Raw genomic sequence first — 19,948 nt, 5'->3', positions numbered from 1 at the left:
AAGGTGTTGAGTAGTTCTGTCTTTTTTGTGTCCCCTTTTAGCATTTCACCATTTTTTCTATGCAGTAGCCCTACCATTTCCTCCTTCTTCCTTTTGTTGTGGACATAATCAAAAAAGCCCTTTTTATTGTTCTTAAACTCTCTAGCAAGCCTGAGCTCGTTCTGTGCTTTAGCTTTCCTGACTTTTCCCTTACAAATGCTAGCTATTTGGTTTAATTCCTTTTTAGTGATTTCCCACTTTTCCCATTTCTTATACATGTCCCGATTACAACTTAGCTGATTTGAAAAATCTTTAGTCATCTATCCTGATTTCTCAAGATGACCTCCCATTTTTTCCTCTTCATTGGAATACTTTGAAATTGCGCGTTTTGTATCTCTCTTTTGAGAAACTCTCATCCTTCCTGAACTTCCTTCTCTTTTTGTATTCCTGACCATGGGATAACCCCCAGTATTTCCCTAAGTTTACTGAAATCAGCTCTCCTAAAGTCTAGAATGCATGTCTGACTATGCTTGGCTTTCCCTTTCCACTGTATAACAAACTCCAGGAGAACATGATCACTCCCACCCAAGGATCCCACCACTTGCACCCCATTAACCCAGTCATCCCTGTTGATTAGGATCAGAGGTAAAGTAATTGATCCCCTTGTTGCTTCTTCCACTATTTTGACAATGGCATTGTCTACCAAGTAAGTGAGGAGCTTGCTGGACCTCAAACTCTTGGCTGGCTTTGACTTCCAGCAAATATCTGGATAGGTGAACTCATCTGTCACTACTACTTCTCACCTTTCTGGTTGTGTGGCCATCTGTTGTAGGAAGATATCATCCAAACATCCAGCAGTTATATTACTACATTCCAATCATGTGACTCATGCCACCAGGTTTTAGTGATGCCTATTATATCGTATTTGCTTTGTTGTGCTAGGAGTTCAAGTTCATCTTGCTCATTTCCCATGCTTTGTGCATTAGTGTAGAGACATTGAAGACCATGGGTTCTCCATCCTAGGTGCCTGTGTAAAGTTTTCTCCCTCCCATTGGTGGGTCCCTGCACTATTTGCCTTGTTTCCTCTATAACAGTTTGACTATTATCTCCAGCCCTTGATGAACTCCTGCCTACCAAAGTACTGTCTCCCTCCCCCACATATCTCAGTTTAAAGCTGTTCTGATCAAATTTTTGAAACTATTGGTAAAAATGTTTCTGACCACTGGTGTGAGATTCAACCCATCTCTTGCTGGAATTCCCCCTAACTGAAATCAAGATATGCTACATCCACAACATTCCCTTCGTCTACCAAGCTGGTAATTTTATGAAAAAAAGAGATAACAGTAGTCTGGCATGACTTGTTTTTGATATTTTGTGATTATGAGATTACAACTTGTGCACCCAGCTCTTTCAGATTTCTACCCAGCACCTCATAATCCCTTATGGTATTGTTGCTCTCCACCTGGCTTTCAGGATTTGCCTTATTCTCTCTATAGTCATTTGGCTAATATCTCCAGCCCTTGCTTAACTCATGCACTCCAGAATAAATAAAAATAAAATGTTTGCACAAACAATTTACGCTTTGCACAAAAGCCAGCACTTTATGTAGAAAGCAAAAAAGATAACTTTTCTATGCCAAAGAATTCAGGTTCTCTTCTCAAGCCTTCCAGGGACTTAGACAATCAAAACACAAATGCTTCTGAGTCAATTGTGAAAGGGCACATGCAATATGACTTTTTTTTTTATTCTTTAAGACATGCCATTTTTATTTTTATTTAACACAACCTGTTGTAGCATATCAGCCAAGTTGTTCTTACTCTAAATACTTTGACCATAAATGAGAAAGTATATGTATGTTGCCTCAGTTGAAATGAAAATGATTTTCCAGTTAGCTATTCTGGTTCCTGCATCACCATGACTCTATGCTGGTGTGAGGTTTTGGAAATAAATAGCAATCATCATGATGGATAGCAAGTAAATTTCTCAAGGTGTAAAACAAAATCTGGCCAAGTGTATATGAGCAAGGAGAAGTCATTTACCTCCCATCATGAAGTTTTCTTGCAATTAGAAGTATAAAAACGGTAAAGAGTTCCCCTTTGACAAAGTTGTTAGATTGTGTCCAACTGTAGTAGGCAGTGCTCATCTCTGTTACTAAGCCAAAGAGCCAGCATTGTCAAAGACAACGCCATGGTCATGTGGCCAGCTACTTCCACTATTACATGCTTGGCCAGCTATTTAGCTACTTCCACTTTTACATGCTTTTGAACTGCTAGGTTGACAGAAGCTGGGACTAGTGACAGGAGCTCACTCCATCACACAGTGCCTGGGCCTTGAATTGCCGACCTTCCTTCCTATCTTGCGATCTCGTCAGAGTCAGCATCTTAACTGCTGAGCCACCACATCCCTCATTATTAATTATTCAGAGTATACTGCCTCTGAATAACAAGACTCCATCACCATTTAGCATAGAGCTGATATGCTTGCACCTATGTAATTCTGTTTAACACCATCCAGATATCTGTAGAAGCATGAAATTGATGTACTTTAATTATTTTTTATGTTTTAATTTATTTCTGTGTTTTATCTATATTTTTGCTAGCTGCTTTCAATTCTGTTTTCAGTGGAAAGGTGGCATATAAATTAATTGTTCCAAGGAGGAAGTATCAGAATTTTGTTTGCTACCCTTGCCAGCAGCATATATATACCTGTGAGGGAGAAAATAGGCTGGCCCAACTCCATCAGGGCTAGCCTGAAAAAAGAGGCTCCTCCTTCCATAACTGTCATCCTTCAGCCTATGAGGGAGTTGACCAGGCAGGCCCAGCTCCACCAGGGCTAGCCTGAAGAAAGAGGCTCCTCCCTCCATAACTGTCATCCTTCGGCCTATGAGGGAGAGAATAGCCTGGCCCAGCTCCATCGGGGCTAGCCTGAAGAAAGAGGCTCCTCTCTCCTTAACTGTCATCCTTCGGCCTATGAGGGAGAGAATAGGCTGGTCCAGCTCCATCAGTGTTAGCCTGAAGAAGAAGAGCCCTCCCTCCAGTCCATCTGCCTTGGTCCATGCCTCAGAGGGAGAGAAGAATGCTGGACCTCATCTCCTCCCCCCCTCACCATTCCCTTCTCCTTTTGTGTCGTGTCTTTTTAGATTGTAAGCCTGAGGGCAGGGAACCGTCTATTATCCCCTCTGTTGTAAGCTGCCCGAATTCCCAGTAATTGGGCGGCATATAAATAAATCCTATTATTATGATTATATATGAATTTGAAGTGCCATTTGGTGAGCCTGTCTTCATGTTCAGCTTATAATCAGTTCATAATCCATTAGGCTCTGATTACAATCAGCCCTCTGTATCCATGAATTCCTTATCCACAGTCAACCAAAAATGAGAATAATATATATATAGATAGATATAAATATAGATATAGATATATTCCAAAAGCAAAGCTTAATTTTGCCACTTCATGTAAGGGACACTAATTTACTCTACCATTGTATTTAATGGGACCTCAGTCCACAAGGGGCCCTAGAACCAAACTCCAGCAGATACCAGTGGCCCACTGTATTCAGTTTGTACTCAACATTATTGCAGCATATCAATAACACAGTCAGTTTGTATGCATATTGCATCATAGACACATAGGTCCCTTGGTAGACAAGAATTTAAATCCAGTGTTGTGCTGGAATCACAACTGAAATGTCTTTCCTCCCCTCTCTACTGTGCCACACATAAGAAAACTTGGTCTGGGGCGGTTGGGAGCATGGAGGGCCTGAAGATTAAAAGAAGTTATCCTGGCATTGCCTCTAGACCTTCTGGCTAAGATAAAGTGAAGATATTCTGGCCTCTGATTCCATTTGGTTTCTCTTAGTCCTCTAACGGAAGTCCACTGTTGGCTCCTGGCATGGAGATCAGGGGTAGAGTAGGCAGATACAATCCATCTTCCTCCAAAATATTCACTTATGCTCTGAATAAATGTCTGCTCAGGACATATATCAGTAGTCCCATCTTTTGATAATTAATTATTTATTTAGTGAGAAAACACATATCTTCTCTCTTTTACTGTGGAATTGTCTTGACTTTTTGGCATAATTTTATGCACAATCTAGAACACAACATCTACCATTTGTAACCCTTGCATGTTTTTCCACCACTACTTCTGTCTTGTTTTCTTACCACCAAAAAAAAAAAATCTGCTAAGGAAAAACAACACCTAAAGCTTCCATTCAAAAGCACCCATAAGCAATTATTGTCTTCCTGTTCCTAAGAATGCTATAACAGCTATCCAAGTTAGCATTTCAATAATTAGTTCTAAGTTCTATTTTTTAATTGATAGAAAATCACAGAATTGTAGAGCTGGGAAAGTCCCCAAGAGCTGTTTAGTCCAACTTCTGGTAATGTTGGGATCTACAGCTAAAGCATCTCTGAGAGGTGGCTATCTAATCTCTACTTTAAAAGTTCTAATGAAACTTTTGTTCATTTATATATTTGTAGGTGTGTGGATACACACAAACACACACACTTATACACACACAGTAGTTCTTCATTACAACAACTCCCAAACTTCTGTACATATCCGTAAGAAAGGCAGAAAATCAAAGTTTTCCAGCAGTTTTCTAGTTATTTCTTATCTTGTTTTCTTTTCATCTGTTTACAACATAGTTCTGTAGTTCTGTGTAATTCAGAGGAATGTGTTTACCTCTTTTATGATGAAACTCATTTCTGGAGAATTGTGGATTTCGAATAGTGGTTGGGACATGATGTCTCTCTTGTTTTTTCAGATTCTTTCGCTTATTGATTCTATAAATCAAATCAGAAGCACTTGAAAAAAGTTCTGGGAAAGAAATATTTGAAAAAGCAGTTTTAATGTAAGGTCTAAAGTCTCAAGAAATAGAAAACATTTTTAAAAGCCCATAGTTCTATAATATAAATATGTATGTGGTATTTAGATGTGATTCTGATGTCTTTATGAGTCTGTTTTCTAAATTCAGAGAGGAATTTCTTTTAAACTATTTATTGGCTTTAATTACCTTGCCATTCTTTCCTTCCTTTCTCTTGGTTTACCACCCTGGTCATATCTTTAAACTTTTAGTAACTGTTTTTTGTCTTTTTTCAAACTTGCTCTAGGTATCTAACTGGTTTGGAAATAAGAGAATCCGGTACAAGAAGAACATAGGTAAATTTCAAGAGGAAGCCAATATTTATGCTGCCAAAACGGCTGTCACTGCTACAAATGTGTCAGCCCATGGAAGCCAAGCTAACTCACCCTCAACTCCTAATTCAGCTGGTTAGTTTTTTTTTTTTCTTTTGGGTTGTTATTGTTCATTTTCTTTACATGGGAGTTTTTGATTTTGTTTTCTTCTTCTTTGTATCAATGTACATTTCTTGGTTGCTTTTAATTTGGTTTCCTCTTTGGTTTGTTCTCTTTTGGAAAATTTAGACTATTTTGTTCCTGTCTGTTTTTTGTTTCTAAAGGCATTATTGTTGTGCTGTGTAATTCAGAGGAATATGTTGAGGACATTTTATGGGTAATTTTTTTCCTGAGATGCTGATTATCTTAGGAGAAAATTTGTCCATATACAGTTTTTATGTTTTCAGAGGGGAAGTCATTTATCACTGGGTAACCCAGATAAATAATCTAACAAATTCAGGAGTCATGATTCACCAGGACTATATTTGAAATGAACAGGAGCTACAGATATAGTTTAATGGGGCTTTTGCTCAGGATGTCCTTTGTCATGTTATTTAGATCTATATTTTGGAGATGACCGCACTAGGGTAAAAGCGTTCCCCAATGCGTTCTCACGGGCGAACGTAGATGAGGGGCCAGAACGCTAGTTTACCGCACAGCGGAAAGCCGCCATCGCCGCCGGGCGTTCCAAATGTGTTCCCAATGTGTTCCAGGGAGGCCATTTCCTGGGAACGGTTTCAAAACCATTCCCAGAAATGGCCTCCCTGGAACACATTGGGAACACATTTGGAACGCCCAGCGGCGATGGCGGCGTTCCGCTGTGCAGTAAACTAGCGTTCTGGCCCTCATCACGTTCCAGGCTCGCGCTCCTGAGAACACATTGGGGAACGCTTTTACCCTAGTGCAGTAATCTCCATAGTGAATCCTTTCCCTTGGTTATTGCTTGGTCACTCCATCATCTTTGTCAATTTATCTTGTGTGGGGGCTTTTTGGTTTGGTTTTTTGTTTGTTTCTTTGTTTTTGGATTTTTTTTTAGTAATGTCGGAATTGCCATGTCTGGCACTCAGTGGAGTAAATGGAATTTCTGCTTCTATTTGTCTGATATGTGGCATTGTTCTCATGCTAGCTTCTCACAGAGTAAATTAATCCAAACTGCCTTGAGTACTATGTGGATAGGCAGGGTGAAATTTTTAGGACTAAAATAACAAAATAAAATCATAATTGTCTCATTTTGATACTCATAGCACTCTTATCAGATTTATTGTTCCATGTTACAGTACATATTTATATTGTTTAGGAAAAATGATGACAAATTTTTCATGTGTGACTTTTTGGGCCTTGTACAAAGGTCAGTCTGAGGACCAGAGTGTGATCAAAGTTTACTGTAGGTCAAGTACTCTAGGCTATGGGATTGATATCCTTTTTTCAGGTTTTAAAATGATGTGGGGTACAGCTGAATATATAGCATTTTTGTAAAGCTGCCAAGAAGCCCAGTCCAATAAGGCCATTCCCCAAGAGAGCCTGCATACTATTACAAAACACGATATGGCTCCTGCACTGAATTACTTAATGTCTGAATGATTAAACAGTGAAGTCAAATATCTCCCCATTTCCAGTGGAGTCTGTGGCATGGTGAGCCCTTGTTCACATATTAGGTCACTGGGGCTTGGCCATGGGGTCTAACCAATGGAAAATGGAAAGCTGCACCTTTCCCCACCCCATTATTGCCAATCATGGAAACTAATTCACCTTGATAGTGGAACTATCTGCTCAGTGCAAAGTAACAGCATCTATGCAAGCTGAATCTTCTTTTGGTATTCATTTAGATGTTAGCGAGGTGCAGTATTCTAAACCGAATGATTCCCTCTTTCTGGAAAACTGTTGTTTAAAATTAGAATTTCTAGTGACACCATGTCTCACTCCAGGCCATGTGCTTCTCCCTGATATCACCACTGCCTCCACCTGATGGTTAATAAACCTGTGTGTGCAGTTGTCATATAGCAGTTATCTAAGATTGTGAGTTCTTGCATGGTAAGGGGTTGGACTGGATGGCCCTTGTGGTCTCTTCCAACTCTATGATTCTATGTTGCTTCTGGCCTCAGAGTGAGTCATGATTTGTGAGGTGGGTTGTCATGGAAGTTAGAACTACAGAATTTGCAAACAATGTTGAAGAATGCACTTTTATTTCTGGCATTAACCCAACTTTCCACATTAAGGCAAGAGATATTACAGAAGTTAAATCTCACAATAACTTTGACATGATAACACATCACAAATTGCCATCATTTTGTATGACTTTTGAAAATGGAGATGGTATATGTTGCCTTACTGGTTTTCGCAGCGTTAACATTATATGAGGGAACTGGCCTTTTTATTAGGTCTGCTTTCTGCCCTCATGGAGGTAACATTTTGGTAACATTTTACTAACATTTCACAAGTTAGCAATGGTTTGATCTCTTTCACCACATGATTCAGAAATAGAAGGAGAGATCTTTGTTGAAAAAGCCATCCCTGGATCCCACTATAATGATTAATTATCAGCCAGTCTCCAACCTGCCATTTTGGGGCGAGGTATTGGAATGTGTGGTGGCATCCCAATTCCAGGGCTTTCTGAATGAAATGGACTATCTAGATCCATTTCAGTTTGATTTCAGACCTGGCTATGGAACAGAGACAGCCTTAGTGGATGACTTACACAGGGAACTGGACAAGGGGAGTGTGTCCCTGTTAGTTCTGCTGAACCATCAACCATAGTATCCTTCTGGGCAGCCTCTCTGGAATTGGACTTGGAGGTACTGTTTTACAGTGGCTCTGTTCCTTCCTGGAGGGGCGGACCCAGAAGCTGGTGCTGGATGACTTGGCCCCCTGACCACTGGGGTCCCTCAGGGTTCTGTGTTGTCCCCTATGCTATTTAACATATACATGAAACTACATGGGAGAAGTCATTTGAAGTTTGTGGTGTGATGCCACCAATATGCAGATGAAACTCAACTCTATTATTCCTTTCCACCTCAATCCAAGGAGGCTGCCCTGGTCCTAAACCAGTGTCTGTTGTGAGTAATAGAATGGATGAGGACAAACAAATTGAAACTTAATTCAGACAACACAGAGGTGATCCTGGTCAGTCGGAGGGCAGATCAGGGAATAGGGATCCAGACTGTGTTAGATGGGGTTACATTCCCCCTGAAGACACAGGTTCACAATTTGAGGGTACTCCTGGACTCAGCTTTGAGCTTGAAGGCCTAAGTTTCTATATAGTGACCAGGAGTGCTTTTGCACATTTAAAACTTGTGCACTAACTGCACCCATTCTTTGCCACTCTATTCTGCTTTGGTCAGGCCCCACCTGGAATACTATGTCCAGTTCTGGGCACCACAATTAAAAAAGGACATTGAGAAACTGGAGCGTGTCCAAAGGAGAGCGACTAAAATGGTGGTCTGGAAACCATGCCCTATGAGGAACGACTTAGGGAGCTGGGGACGTTTAGACTGGAGAAGAGAAGGTTAAGAGGTGATATGATAGCCCTGTTTAAATATTTGAAGGGATGTCATATTGAGGAGGGAGCAAGCTTGTTTTCTGCTGCTCCAGAGTCTAGGACCTGTAGAAATAGATTCAAGCTACAGGAAAAGAGATTCTTCCTTAAAATTCGAAGAGGATCCTGACAGTAAGGGCTGTTCAACAGAGGAACAAACTCCTTTGGAGTGTAGTGGAGCCTCCTTTCTTAGAGGTCTTCAAACAGAGGCTGGATGGCCATCTTTTGGGGATGCTTTGATTGTGATTTCCTGTACGGCAGGGGGTTGGACTGGATGGCCCTTGCGGTCTCTTCCAACTCTACGATTCTATGATTCTATGAGTCATCAGATATGGCTGCCTTTGAAGAGTCTTCAGAAGCTTAAGCTGGTCCAAAGAGCTGCAGCCAGACTATTAATGGGACTACACAATGCCCTTTTGAAACAACTCCATTTATCTGTCAAGACACTCCTAGAGTCCCTCTTGAAGGCCTCCAGAGTGGCAATAAGTGCAGCAAAGCACTCGTTCTATGCTGCACGTATTGCATCCGCAGAGTCGCATCCGGCAGAGCTGTTTAGGGTAGTGAGGGAGCTTACCCAACTGCCTCCCTCTTTTAACCCTATTCTCGGACCATCTAAGGCCTGCTGTGACGAGTTTAACAACTTCTTTGCGGATAAAATCTCTCGGATAAGGGCTGATCTCGATGCCAGTATTTGTTCTGAATCTAGAGTAGAGGTCTCCAGAGTTTCCGTGGACTCTGTTATACTGGATCATTTTAAGTCTGTAAGTACCGAGGATGTGGACAAGATTCTTTGTAGTGTTAGGAAGACGACATGCTCTCTCGATCCCTGTCCTTCATGGCTGGAAGCTCAGGGGGGAACGGCTGTAACTGATATGTTGCGCCGTATTATTAATTCAGCCTTCAGGGCAGGGCAGTTTCCATCTAGCTTAAAAATGGCCATTGTAAAACCTTTGTTAAAAAAGTCCTCCCTAGACCCCCTGATTCGGAATAATTATTGGACTGTTTCGCTGCTGCCTTTTTTAGGGAAGGTGATCGAGAGGGCAGTTGCCTTCCAGCTTCAAGGGATCTTGGATGAAATGGATTTTCTAGACCCATTTCAAACCGGCTTTTGGGCGGGCTATGGAGTTGATACTGCCATGGTTGCCTTAGTTGATGATCTCCGTCTGGGCATGGACAGGGGTAGCGCATCCCTGTTGGTGCTCTTGGACATCTCAGCGGCCTTTGATACCATCGACCATGGTATCCTTCTGGAATGCCTGAGGGAGTTAGGTATCGGGGGCACTGTGCTCCAGTGGTTCCGTTCCTACCTCTCTGGTAGATTCCAGATGGTGCAGCTGGGGGACTTTCATTCCGACAAGAGGGCCCTTACATCTGGTGTCCCTCAGGGAGCGATTTTGTCTCCTATGCTATTCAACATTTAATGAAGCCGCTGGGAGAGATCATCTGGAGATACAGGGCGCAGTGTTATCAGTACGCTGATGACACCCAAATATGTTTCTCTGTGTCTCCGACTGATGCAGTGACTAAGGATGGCATCTCTCCTCTAAATGCCTGCTTGGAGTCGGTAATGGGCTGGATGAGGGAAAACAGACTCAGCCTGAATCCAGAGAAAACGGAAGTACTCGTGATAGGTTCCCCGGGCCCGGGGAAGGATATTTGTCCACCTGTCCTGAACGGGGTCACGCTCCTCTTGAAGGACTCGGTTCGCAGTCTGGGGGTGCTTCTGGACTCGCCACTCCACCTTATCTCAGGTGGATGCGACGGTCAGAAGCACCTGTTATCAGCTTCGGCTGATACGCCAGCTGTGACCCTACCTGGGCCGGGGGGACCTGGAAACGGTGGTACATGCTCTGGTAACCTCTCGGCTGGATTTCTGTAATGCGCTCTACATGGGGCAACCCTTGTACCAAACCCGGAAGCTACAATTGGTCCAGAATATGGCAGCAAGGCTGGTCACTGGATGTTCCAGGACTAGCCATATAACACCTATATTGCAAGATCTACATTGGCTGCCCATTCGCTTCCGGGCGCAATACAAGGTGTTGGTAATTATCTATAAAGCCCTAAATGGCTTGGGCCCAGGGTACTTGGAGGACCGCCTCTCCCCATACAGTCCGCCCCGCACTCTCAGATCAGGTGGAAAACATCTGCTAAGAGTTCCGAAGTCTAGATATACTTCATTTTCACAGAGGGCATTTTCCATCTCAGCCCCGCAGATTTGGAACTCCTTGCCCGACAAGCTCTGCTCTGTCACCTCTCTAGATTTGTTCAAGAGAAATTTAAAGACCTTTCTTTTCCGTCAAGCATTCCCCCATGTGCCTTAATACTATCCTTTTCTCCCTTCTCGCATATTGTTCGATCCAGCTACTTTGTTGTATGGTTTTATGGTATGGTTTTAATGATTGTAATATAATGGTTTTTGGAGGATTTTGTATAGATTTGAATTGGTTATGGGTAATTTGTTTACACTGTTGGGGATATACGTTGTTATAATTGTATCATTTTATGTTGTAAACCGCTATGATCTATATAGGAATAGCGGTATATAAATAAATTTTCATTCATTTTCATTCATTCATTCACTAGCTGCCAGTTTGTGTCTGGACACAATTCAAAGTGTTGGTGATGACCGTTAAACCGTGTATGGCTCAAGTCCAGGCTATGTGGCAAACCATAGCTCCCTGTTTGAGCCAGCCTGGACGCTAAGGTCATCAGGAGAGGCCTTTCTCAGTACTACCACAATCACAGTTGGTAGGAATAATAATAACAATAATAATAATGGTAATAATAGAGTGTATTTATAACCCACCTCTCCCTGTGTTGAATCAAGGCAGGTAACAGCATATAAAAAGAGGAAAACAATGTCAAAGGCATTCAAATCAGTCCGAAGAGAGCAATTTAGGCATGTGGAGAGTGAAATTAGGGGATCAATTTGGGAAGGCCCGTCAGAATTGATGTGTTTTTATTGCCTTCTTAAAGGCCTTGAAAAATGTTAGTTGGCGGATCTCGTCAGGCAGATCGTTCCAGATTTTTGGAGCAGCAGCAGAAAACATCCTCTGGGAAGTAGTTACCAGTCTAGTTCTCTGTGACTGTAGTAGGTTCTTCCCTGAGGACCTGAGAGTGCAAGAAGGATTATATGAGAGGAGGCGTTCTCTCAGGTAAGCTGGACCCAGGCCATGTAGGGCTTTATAGATAATAACCAACACCTTATACTGTGCCTGGAAGCTAATAGGCAGCCAGTGTAGGGATTTTAACATAGGTGTGATAGAATCAAACTTGGAACTCCCAGTCACCAATCTGGCTGCCATGTTTTAATAAATAATAAATAAATAAAATTTTTATTTGTATACCGCCCTTCCTGTGATCAGGGCGGTGCACAGCAAATCAAAACAATACAATACATCAACACAGCAGGTCAGAATAATTACAATACAACAACAGTACAAATACAATAAAACTGTTAAAACCAATATTAAAACCCCGTCAACCAGCTACCACTGCTGTCAGAGGGGGGAAGACTAGCTGGAACTTGTGTCAGGGAATGCTAGTCGGAACAGGAAGGTTTTTAATTCCTTCCTGAACTGGGCCAGGGAGGTGGCCGAGCGGAGCTCTATGGGCAGCGTATTCCAGAGGGTCGGGGCGAAGATGGAGTATGACCTCCTTGCTGTGGAGGCTAGTCTAGCCCCTGGAACCCTCAGTAGTTGCTGCCCAGATGTTCTGAGGGTGCGGGGCAGAATGTATGGGGAGAGGCGGTCCTCAAGGTATCCTGGGCCCAAGCCATGTAGGGCTTTATAGGTTATAACCAACACCTTGTATTGTGCCCGGAAGCGAATGGGCAGCCAATGCAGATCTTTAAGTACAGGTGTAATATGACTGGCCCTGGAAGTACCAGTGACCAGTCTGGCTGCCATATTCTGTACCATCTGTAGCTTCCGGATATGGTACAAGGGTTGCCCCATGTAGAGCGCATTGCAGAAATCCAATCGAGAGGTTACCAGAGCATGTACTACCGTTTCAAGGTCCCTCTGGGCCAGGTATGGGCGCAGCTGGCGAATAAGCCGAAGCTGATAACAGCTCTTGACCGTCGCATTCACCTGAGCTGTAAGGTGAAGCGATGAATCGAGAAGCACCCCCAGACTGCGTACAGAGTCCTTCACAGGAAGCGTGATCCCGTTCAGGACAGGTGGAACCACCGCCATTCCTGGACCAGGGGAACCTATCACGAGTACCTCCGTTTTCTCTGGATTCAGACTGAGTCGGTTTTCCTTCATCCAGCCCATTACCGACTCCAGACAGGCCACGAGAGGAGAGACGCCATCCTCAGTCACTGCATCAGTCGGAGACATAGAGAAGACTATTTGGGTGTCATCAGCGTACTGATAACCCCGCGCCCCATGTCTCCGGATGATCTCTCCCAGCGGTTTCATGTAAATGTTAAAAAGCATGGGAGACAGAATGGCTCCTTGAGGGACCCCAGATGTAAGGGCCCTCTTATCGGAGCACATGTCTCCCAGCTGCACCATCTGGAACCTCCCAGAGAGGTAGGACCGGAACCACTGGAGCGCAGTGCCCCTGATTCCCACCTCTGTCAGGCGCTCCAGAAGGATACCATGGTCTATGGTATCGAAAGCCGCTGAGATGTCCAAGAGCACCAACAGGGACATGCTTCCCCTGTCGATGCCCAGACGGAGATCATCGACCAAGGCGACCATGGCCGTCTCAACCCCGTAACCCGCCCGAAAGCCAGTTTGAAATGAGTCCAGATAATCCGTTTCATCCAAGATCGATTGAAGCTGGATTGCAACCGCCCTCCCGATCACCTTCCCCAGAAATGGCAGCAGCGAGACTGGCCGATAATTACTATGTATCAGGGGGTCGAGGGAGGGCTTTTTTAACAGCGGTTTTATAGTGGCCAATTTCAAGCTGGATGGAAATTGCCCATCCCTCAAAGATGTATTAATAATCCGGTGTAACATCGAGGTTACCACCGGTCCCCCCTGAGCCACTAGCCATGAGGGACAGGGATCAAGAAAGCAGGTTGTCTTCCGAACGCTTCCAAGCATCTTGTCCACATCATCGGTACTGACCAACTCAAACTGATCCAGTTTAATGGAGTCCACAGAGGCTCTGGATGCCTCTACCCTTGGTTCTGCCCTAATGCCGGCGTTAAGACCTTCGCTTATCCGAGAGGTTTTATCCGCGAAGAAGTTGTTAAATTGGTCACAGCAGGCCTTAGAAGGTTCAAGGATCTGGTTCAGGGTGGAAGGGATCTGAGTTAGCTCCCTAACCACCCTGAACATCTCTGCTGGACGCGACTCCGCGGACGCGACACGAGCACCATAGAACGAATTCTTAGCTGCTCGTATCGCCTCTCCGTAGTCCTCCAAAAGGTGGTCTAGGAGAGCCTTGTCGGCTAAGCGTAGGTGTTTCCGCCAGCGGTGCTCTAGCCATCGCAGGACCCGCTTCGTTGCCCGGAGATCTTCTGTATACCAGGGCTTACGTTTGGAAGCGGGCCTGAGAGGGTGCTTGGGAGCGATACTGTGTATAGCCCTAGAAAGACCGGTATTCCAGATACCAGTCAGGGCATCAACAGAGTCGCCGTCATTTCCAACCATGTTCCCCTCTAAGGCTTCTTGGAACCTTTTGGGTTCCATCAGCCTTCAAGGGTGGACCATCCTAGTAGGTCCACCACCCCCGGGGGGGATCTGGGTAGAGACCTTGATTTTTGCCTCCATGAGGAACTGATCCGTCCATGACAGGGGGGAAATATTAGTTATTTCCGCCCATGGATTTTCCGCATCCGTACAAAAAACCAAATCCAGTGTATTACCCGCAAAATGCGAAGGACCCGAAATCAGCTGGGACAGGCCCATGGCCGTCATGGTATCCATGAATTCCCAAGCCGCACTGGATGGAACATAGTTGGCTGCAAAGGGGATGTTGAAGTCACCCAGGACTAACAGCCTGGGTGTTTCCAGCATCAGCTCCGCAACCAGCTGTGTCAGCTCGTTAAGGGAGTCCGTTAGCACACGGGGTGGCCGGTACACCAACAGAATCCCTAGACTGTCCCTAGCCTTCAGGGTCAGGTAAATACACTCGATAAAGGCAGTTTGACGGATGTGGTTCCTGGTGAGAGACAAGGTGTTCTTATGTACCAAGGCCACACACACCCCGCCCACCTAACCTGGTCTGGTCCTTCACCGAAAACCCGGCAGGAAGGGCCTGTGCCCACATAGTGTCTCCCTCAGGCCCTAGCCAGGTCTCGGTAATGCAAGCAAGGTCGCACTTGCTGTCTTCCAGCAGATCATAAATTATGTGGGTCTTATTGTTAATCGACCTGGCATTGCACAGGAGCAGCGACAGGGTTTGTGGCACGGTTGGAATGACCCTCAGGTCCCTTTGGTTGGGAGGGGGACAGGAAGGGGAGATAGATATGACGCATCGATCTCGCTTTCCTCTGTAACGCAAGTCCCTTCTCCCACCGCCATACCTCCCCTTGCCCCACACTACCTCAATAGGAGCTCCGGTTTTGGACCAGTTGCAGCTTCCGAATGTGGCATAAGGGCTGCCCCATGTAGAGTGCATTGCAGAAATCGAGATGAGAGGTTACCAGGGAGTGTACAACAATTTCAAAGTTTTCCCATTCCAGGAAGGGGCGTAACTGGCATATCAGCCGAAGCTGATAACAGGCACTCCTGGTAGTTGCATCAACCTGGGACGACAGGTGAAGTGACGAGCCGAGGAGCACCCCCAAGCTACGAACACAGTCCTCCACCACCCTTAGGGCAGCTTGTGTGGGTGAAAGAAAGACCACCAAAAGAAAGGGCAGCAGAGGTAGCAGTATCATGGGTAGCTAGGTTTCAGTAAAAGCAAGAAGAATGATCTAAAGAGAAAAAGATTGTGAATTGCTGTCGCTTTCGGAGCAACAGAGCGACAGTTCCAGAGTGAACAAACAAATGGAAGCTGAGAGATAGGAATTGGGATCAGATTATGGGAAATGCATGAAGCAATGAGAAAGAAAGGATTCAGTATCCAATAATTAAAGAGAGAAAAAGTAAAAATGACAAAAGCAGAAAAATAATAGCCAACAGTGCTTGATAACATAGCCTAAATAGCACAAGATACGAAGATCTAATAGATAAGGAAGGGTGACTTTGGAAGCCTCTGTCTGATGTCCCAGTTGCTGAGGATGGTGGAAGGAGGGGTGGCTAAGAAACCTCTGCTTGGCGTCTCAGGTGTTGCTCTAGCCACGCCTCATCTCACTGCCATTCTGCTGGTGCTTCCTCAGGTCCCACTGTTGAGGGGAGAAAAGGGAAGTTCAGTGTCCTGGCTGGCTGGCTCTCAGCTGTCTTGCTGCCTGATATTCCCAGAGAGGGGTGGGGTGGAGGAATGCCCTTTCAAGGCCAGGAGCTCCAAGCCAGCCCCCTCTGGAGTGATGGTAGATGTGGCAAAGGTGTGGCCAAGCAAGCCCTCTGCTGCCTGAGTTCTTCCTCGGCTTTTGAAGGCTCTGGAGTGATGGTAGGTCCAAAGGTGATCTCTCTCTTTATCTAATGGGAGGACAAACCCTGTCATGAGTCTTATGTGAGTTTCCCCATGGGTTAATCCAAAACTCCACATTTTGAAAGAAACAGTAGATCTTTAGAGAACATGCCTTAGTATTGTTGTTTTGCTTAAGTTCATGTTAATACAGAACAGTGGAAATATATATGGCTGCTTCAGACATTCAATTTGTTGATGCACACCCAAGATGTTATTAACCTAAAGATGGGAAATTTGAATACAACAAGCCTATATTTGCAAGCATGTGCATCATCTATGTATGCTTATCACAGAGTGGTTGCCTCACACTATTGACATGCACTTTTAGAGACAGTCTTCTGTCACTGTGTGATATGACATGAAATGATTCTGTGTTAAGAATGGGCAGAAGCATGTGTAAAATACAATAAAAAATAAAACCAAAAAGAGTGCTAGGAAATGTACTTGACAATATTTGTCATTTTTTAAAAAATCATGTATCAGTTACATCAAGATCATAAACATGATGGCCAACCTGTGTATATATTCATGTATCAGTCAAGCTACATGCACTGAGCCTTCCTTGGTAGCAGTCCCTTACTATGAAAAGCAATGTCTTGAGTGGTTTTTCACTCTGAGAAATCTTGATGCAGCTTTGATTGTCTTGCATCAAAATTGTCGGTTTGGGTTCTGTTATCCCAAAGTCCAGGAATAAGCTGTGCAGCCATTTGATTTCATCACACGCTGCTTTTGCTGAAACACATTATGCACCTGTAGAAGAATCTGTAATTGTAGATTGCTTTTTACTTGTCAAGTTTATAGCTCTTCCACCATAAGAAGATTAGGTTTTCGATGGTTGACTCTCTGTCTGCCAGATCTGCAGCCCAGTCTGCATCTGCATAAACGATCAGCTGTGGTTGGTAACAGACTGGCAGCATTAATTTGTAATCTGCTCTTCCTTTTAAGTATCTGGCAATTCTTTTAACTGCAAAGAAGTCTCCTTCTGTAGGAAAGTTGACTATTCTGTATAAGATGTCAACAGCATTTGCTATGTCAGGTCTGGTGAAGTTGGCAATGTATAGGAGTTTGCCAATTGCAGTCCTATGTCTCAATTTTGCAAAGGTTTTTTAATGTTCTTTAAGAATCCTACTTCCATTAGAGCTGGCATAGCAGTTGCATCCTTTAGACCAAGACAGTCCAGAAGATCCAGTATTTTCTGTTTTTGATTCAGGAAGAAACTTCCATCACTACTTCTTTGCATTTGCACTCCAAGATAGTGTGAGATGTTTCCCAAATTCTTGAGATCAATCTCTTTCTTGAAATTTTGGATTATCTCTTCACTATCTGCTTTGTCTTCAGTGCATAGGATCAGATCATCCACATAACTTGTAAGTCCATTTATTATTTCTGACTCTCTTGTATACACTTATCAACTGTGCCTGGAGTGAACCCCTCTTTGATAAGAAGTTGGTTCAGTTTCTCACTCCATGCTCTGGTGGCTGCTTTAAACTATAAATGCTCTTTTGTAATTTGCATACAAGATGTTCCATATATGTTCCTTATATGGAATCCTGGGGGTTGTTCCATATACAGTCCTCCCTCTAAGCATATGCAGATGGCAAGCCCACGCGGGGGTGGCATTGGCAGAGGAGGAGGAGGGAGAACAAGAACAAGGAAGGAGAGGAGAAGAGGAGGAAGGGAAAGGGGGCCATGCGGTGGCAGCGCAACAGAGTAGGGAAGGGCCAGGGACCAGGAGGAATGCAGAGATGGCGGGGTGGGCTGGGCGAGATCCCCAGGAGCCGAGGGGCAGCAGGCACGAGGAGCTTTGGGAGGCCAGCAGAAGCAGAGAAACCAGGAAGGCAGGCAGCTCCTGCAGGATCCAGGCACCTGCCTCCACTTGCCACCACCCGGCTCCTGCTCCCACCACTGCTGCTGTCCACCGTCCTCCTCTTCCTCCTCCTCGGCCCTGCGGTGGAGGGACAGAGGGAGGCAGAGAAGGAGGCCATACTGTCCACCTGATCAGGCCCAAGCATCCACTACCTTCCGCTCTGCTCCCCTCTGCTCTGCCCGGCCCTTGGCCTCTCCGGAGGGAGGGAAAGCCGGCTGGCTGAGTGGCCGAGGGCCCCCTCCTAGCCTGCCTTGCCCACCTACCTGCCTGCCTGCCTGCCTTGGGGGCTGAGGGTGAGTCGAGCCTGCTGCCCTTCGGCTCCCAGGGATCACTGCCATCCCACCCCACCTCATGTGCATTCCTCCTGCTTCTTTTCCCCATTCCGTCATGCTGCCGCCACTTGCCCTCCTTTTCCTTCCTCCTCCTCCTTCTCTACTCTGCTCTTCCTCTTCCTCTGCTGCAGATGCAGAGGAAGCAGGGAGAGGAGGAAGAGAGGGGCCTTACTGTCAGGAAGTTCCTCCTAATGTTGAGGTGGAATCTCTTTTCCTGTAGCTTGCATCCATTGTTCTGGGTCCTGTTCTCTGGAGCAGCAGAAAACAAGCTTGCTCCCTCCTCAATATGACATCCCTTCAGATATTTAAACAGGGCTATCATATGACCTCTTAATCTCTGTTTTTATCTTTCTGAAGATGGGAACAATGTTTGCTTTCCTCCAGTCTGCTGGGACTTTTCCTGTCCTCAAGTTCTTAAAGAACTCCATATTTCCCTTGCCACAGTCCTTGCCCTGCCTGATCCGTATCAAGAGTGTGGAAGACAGTGTAGTCTGGGCCTCTAGGGTGACCGTGAGATGTTCCTCCTACCAGAGGGCTTGCTCATCCACCTCATGTACTCTGCCTTTCCCCTTCCTGCTTCAGCTGTGCCAGCAGGTACTTCATGTGTGCCATGTTCTGCTCCATTAGGTGACTTATAGCCTCCAAGGGCATTGTTGTCATTGATGTTTTTCCCATGTCTTTTGGGTGGACTGCTGGAAGGAGGGTGGCTTGCACAATTTGGTACTGCTGGATCTTCTGGGCATACCACTGAATGCTGTTTGCCAGGGGCATTCTAAGTGAGGAAGGTTGATTAGGGGGACTGAGCTCTATCTGACAGTGCACATGTGCTGACAACACTGTCATGTACTCCTCCATGCATTCCCCCCTTTTGCTCCCAGTGCATGCCCAGACAGGATGGCGGTGTGCAGTTATTGGCCAGAGGCCACCTTAGCAAAAGAACGCCTCTGTCATGCCCTACAGAATGCCTAGCCTAAGCACTGTGTATTAGTCAGATAATCATAGCGCACATGCCAGGCTATGAACTAACTGTCAGTTATGGGATGGTGTGTACCATGTGCATTCCTGCATTCCAAAGAAACTAGTATCCACCATCACCTGCTGGCTGCTCACCCTGGTTATTCTCACTGGCTGCTATGTCAGCCTATGAAGGAAAGAAGAAGAAAAAGCAAGCAAACATGCATTATCACATGCTGCCCTTGTTTGGGAACAGCTGGAACCATACCAGCTCTGATTTCATCCGTTTACCTAGGAAAGAAAAATAATCAAATATATACCACACAACACTACAGGTTAATTATATTGGCACACATCAGACATGTAAACCAGATCAACACATTTTGTCCTTGAGCATTCCTGATGGACTGGAAGATGATCTCAAGCTGTTTGCAGTGGTCCCTCCTGGTGGTCTTTCAGGGGGAAATGGAACGTTGGTACTTACCTTTCCAAAAGAGAAGGTCCAAGCATCCTAACATTGGATTGCTCTGCCTACAAGGCTTTTGATAGGCAGGGAGAGAAAAACAA

General features: G+C 44.9%; 1 protein-coding gene across 5 annotated transcripts in view; it reads left to right on the top strand.

The window, feature by feature from the left end:
* The window catches only part of PBX1 (PBX homeobox 1), a 550,595-nt gene that overhangs the window by 447,654 nt on the left and 82,993 nt on the right, over window positions 1-19,948 (top strand). For 4 of the 5 annotated variants that reach the window (XM_042463121.1, XM_042463117.1, XM_042463122.1 and 1 more), the window contains exon 6: window positions 5,094-5,253. In XM_042463121.1, coding sequence (XP_042319055.1) covers window positions 5,094-5,253 — 160 coding nt within the window. The remainder of the gene's footprint in view (window positions 1-5,093; window positions 5,254-19,948) is intronic. The other variant, XM_042463120.1, reaches the window with a different exon arrangement.

Source organism: Sceloporus undulatus, chromosome 4, assembly GCF_019175285.1.
Source record: "Sceloporus undulatus isolate JIND9_A2432 ecotype Alabama chromosome 4, SceUnd_v1.1, whole genome shotgun sequence".
Taxonomy (NCBI): Eukaryota; Metazoa; Chordata; class Lepidosauria; order Squamata; family Phrynosomatidae; genus Sceloporus; species Sceloporus undulatus.
Note: the sequence above shows the minus strand (reverse complement) of the source record. Positions and strands in the feature narration are given on the sequence as shown.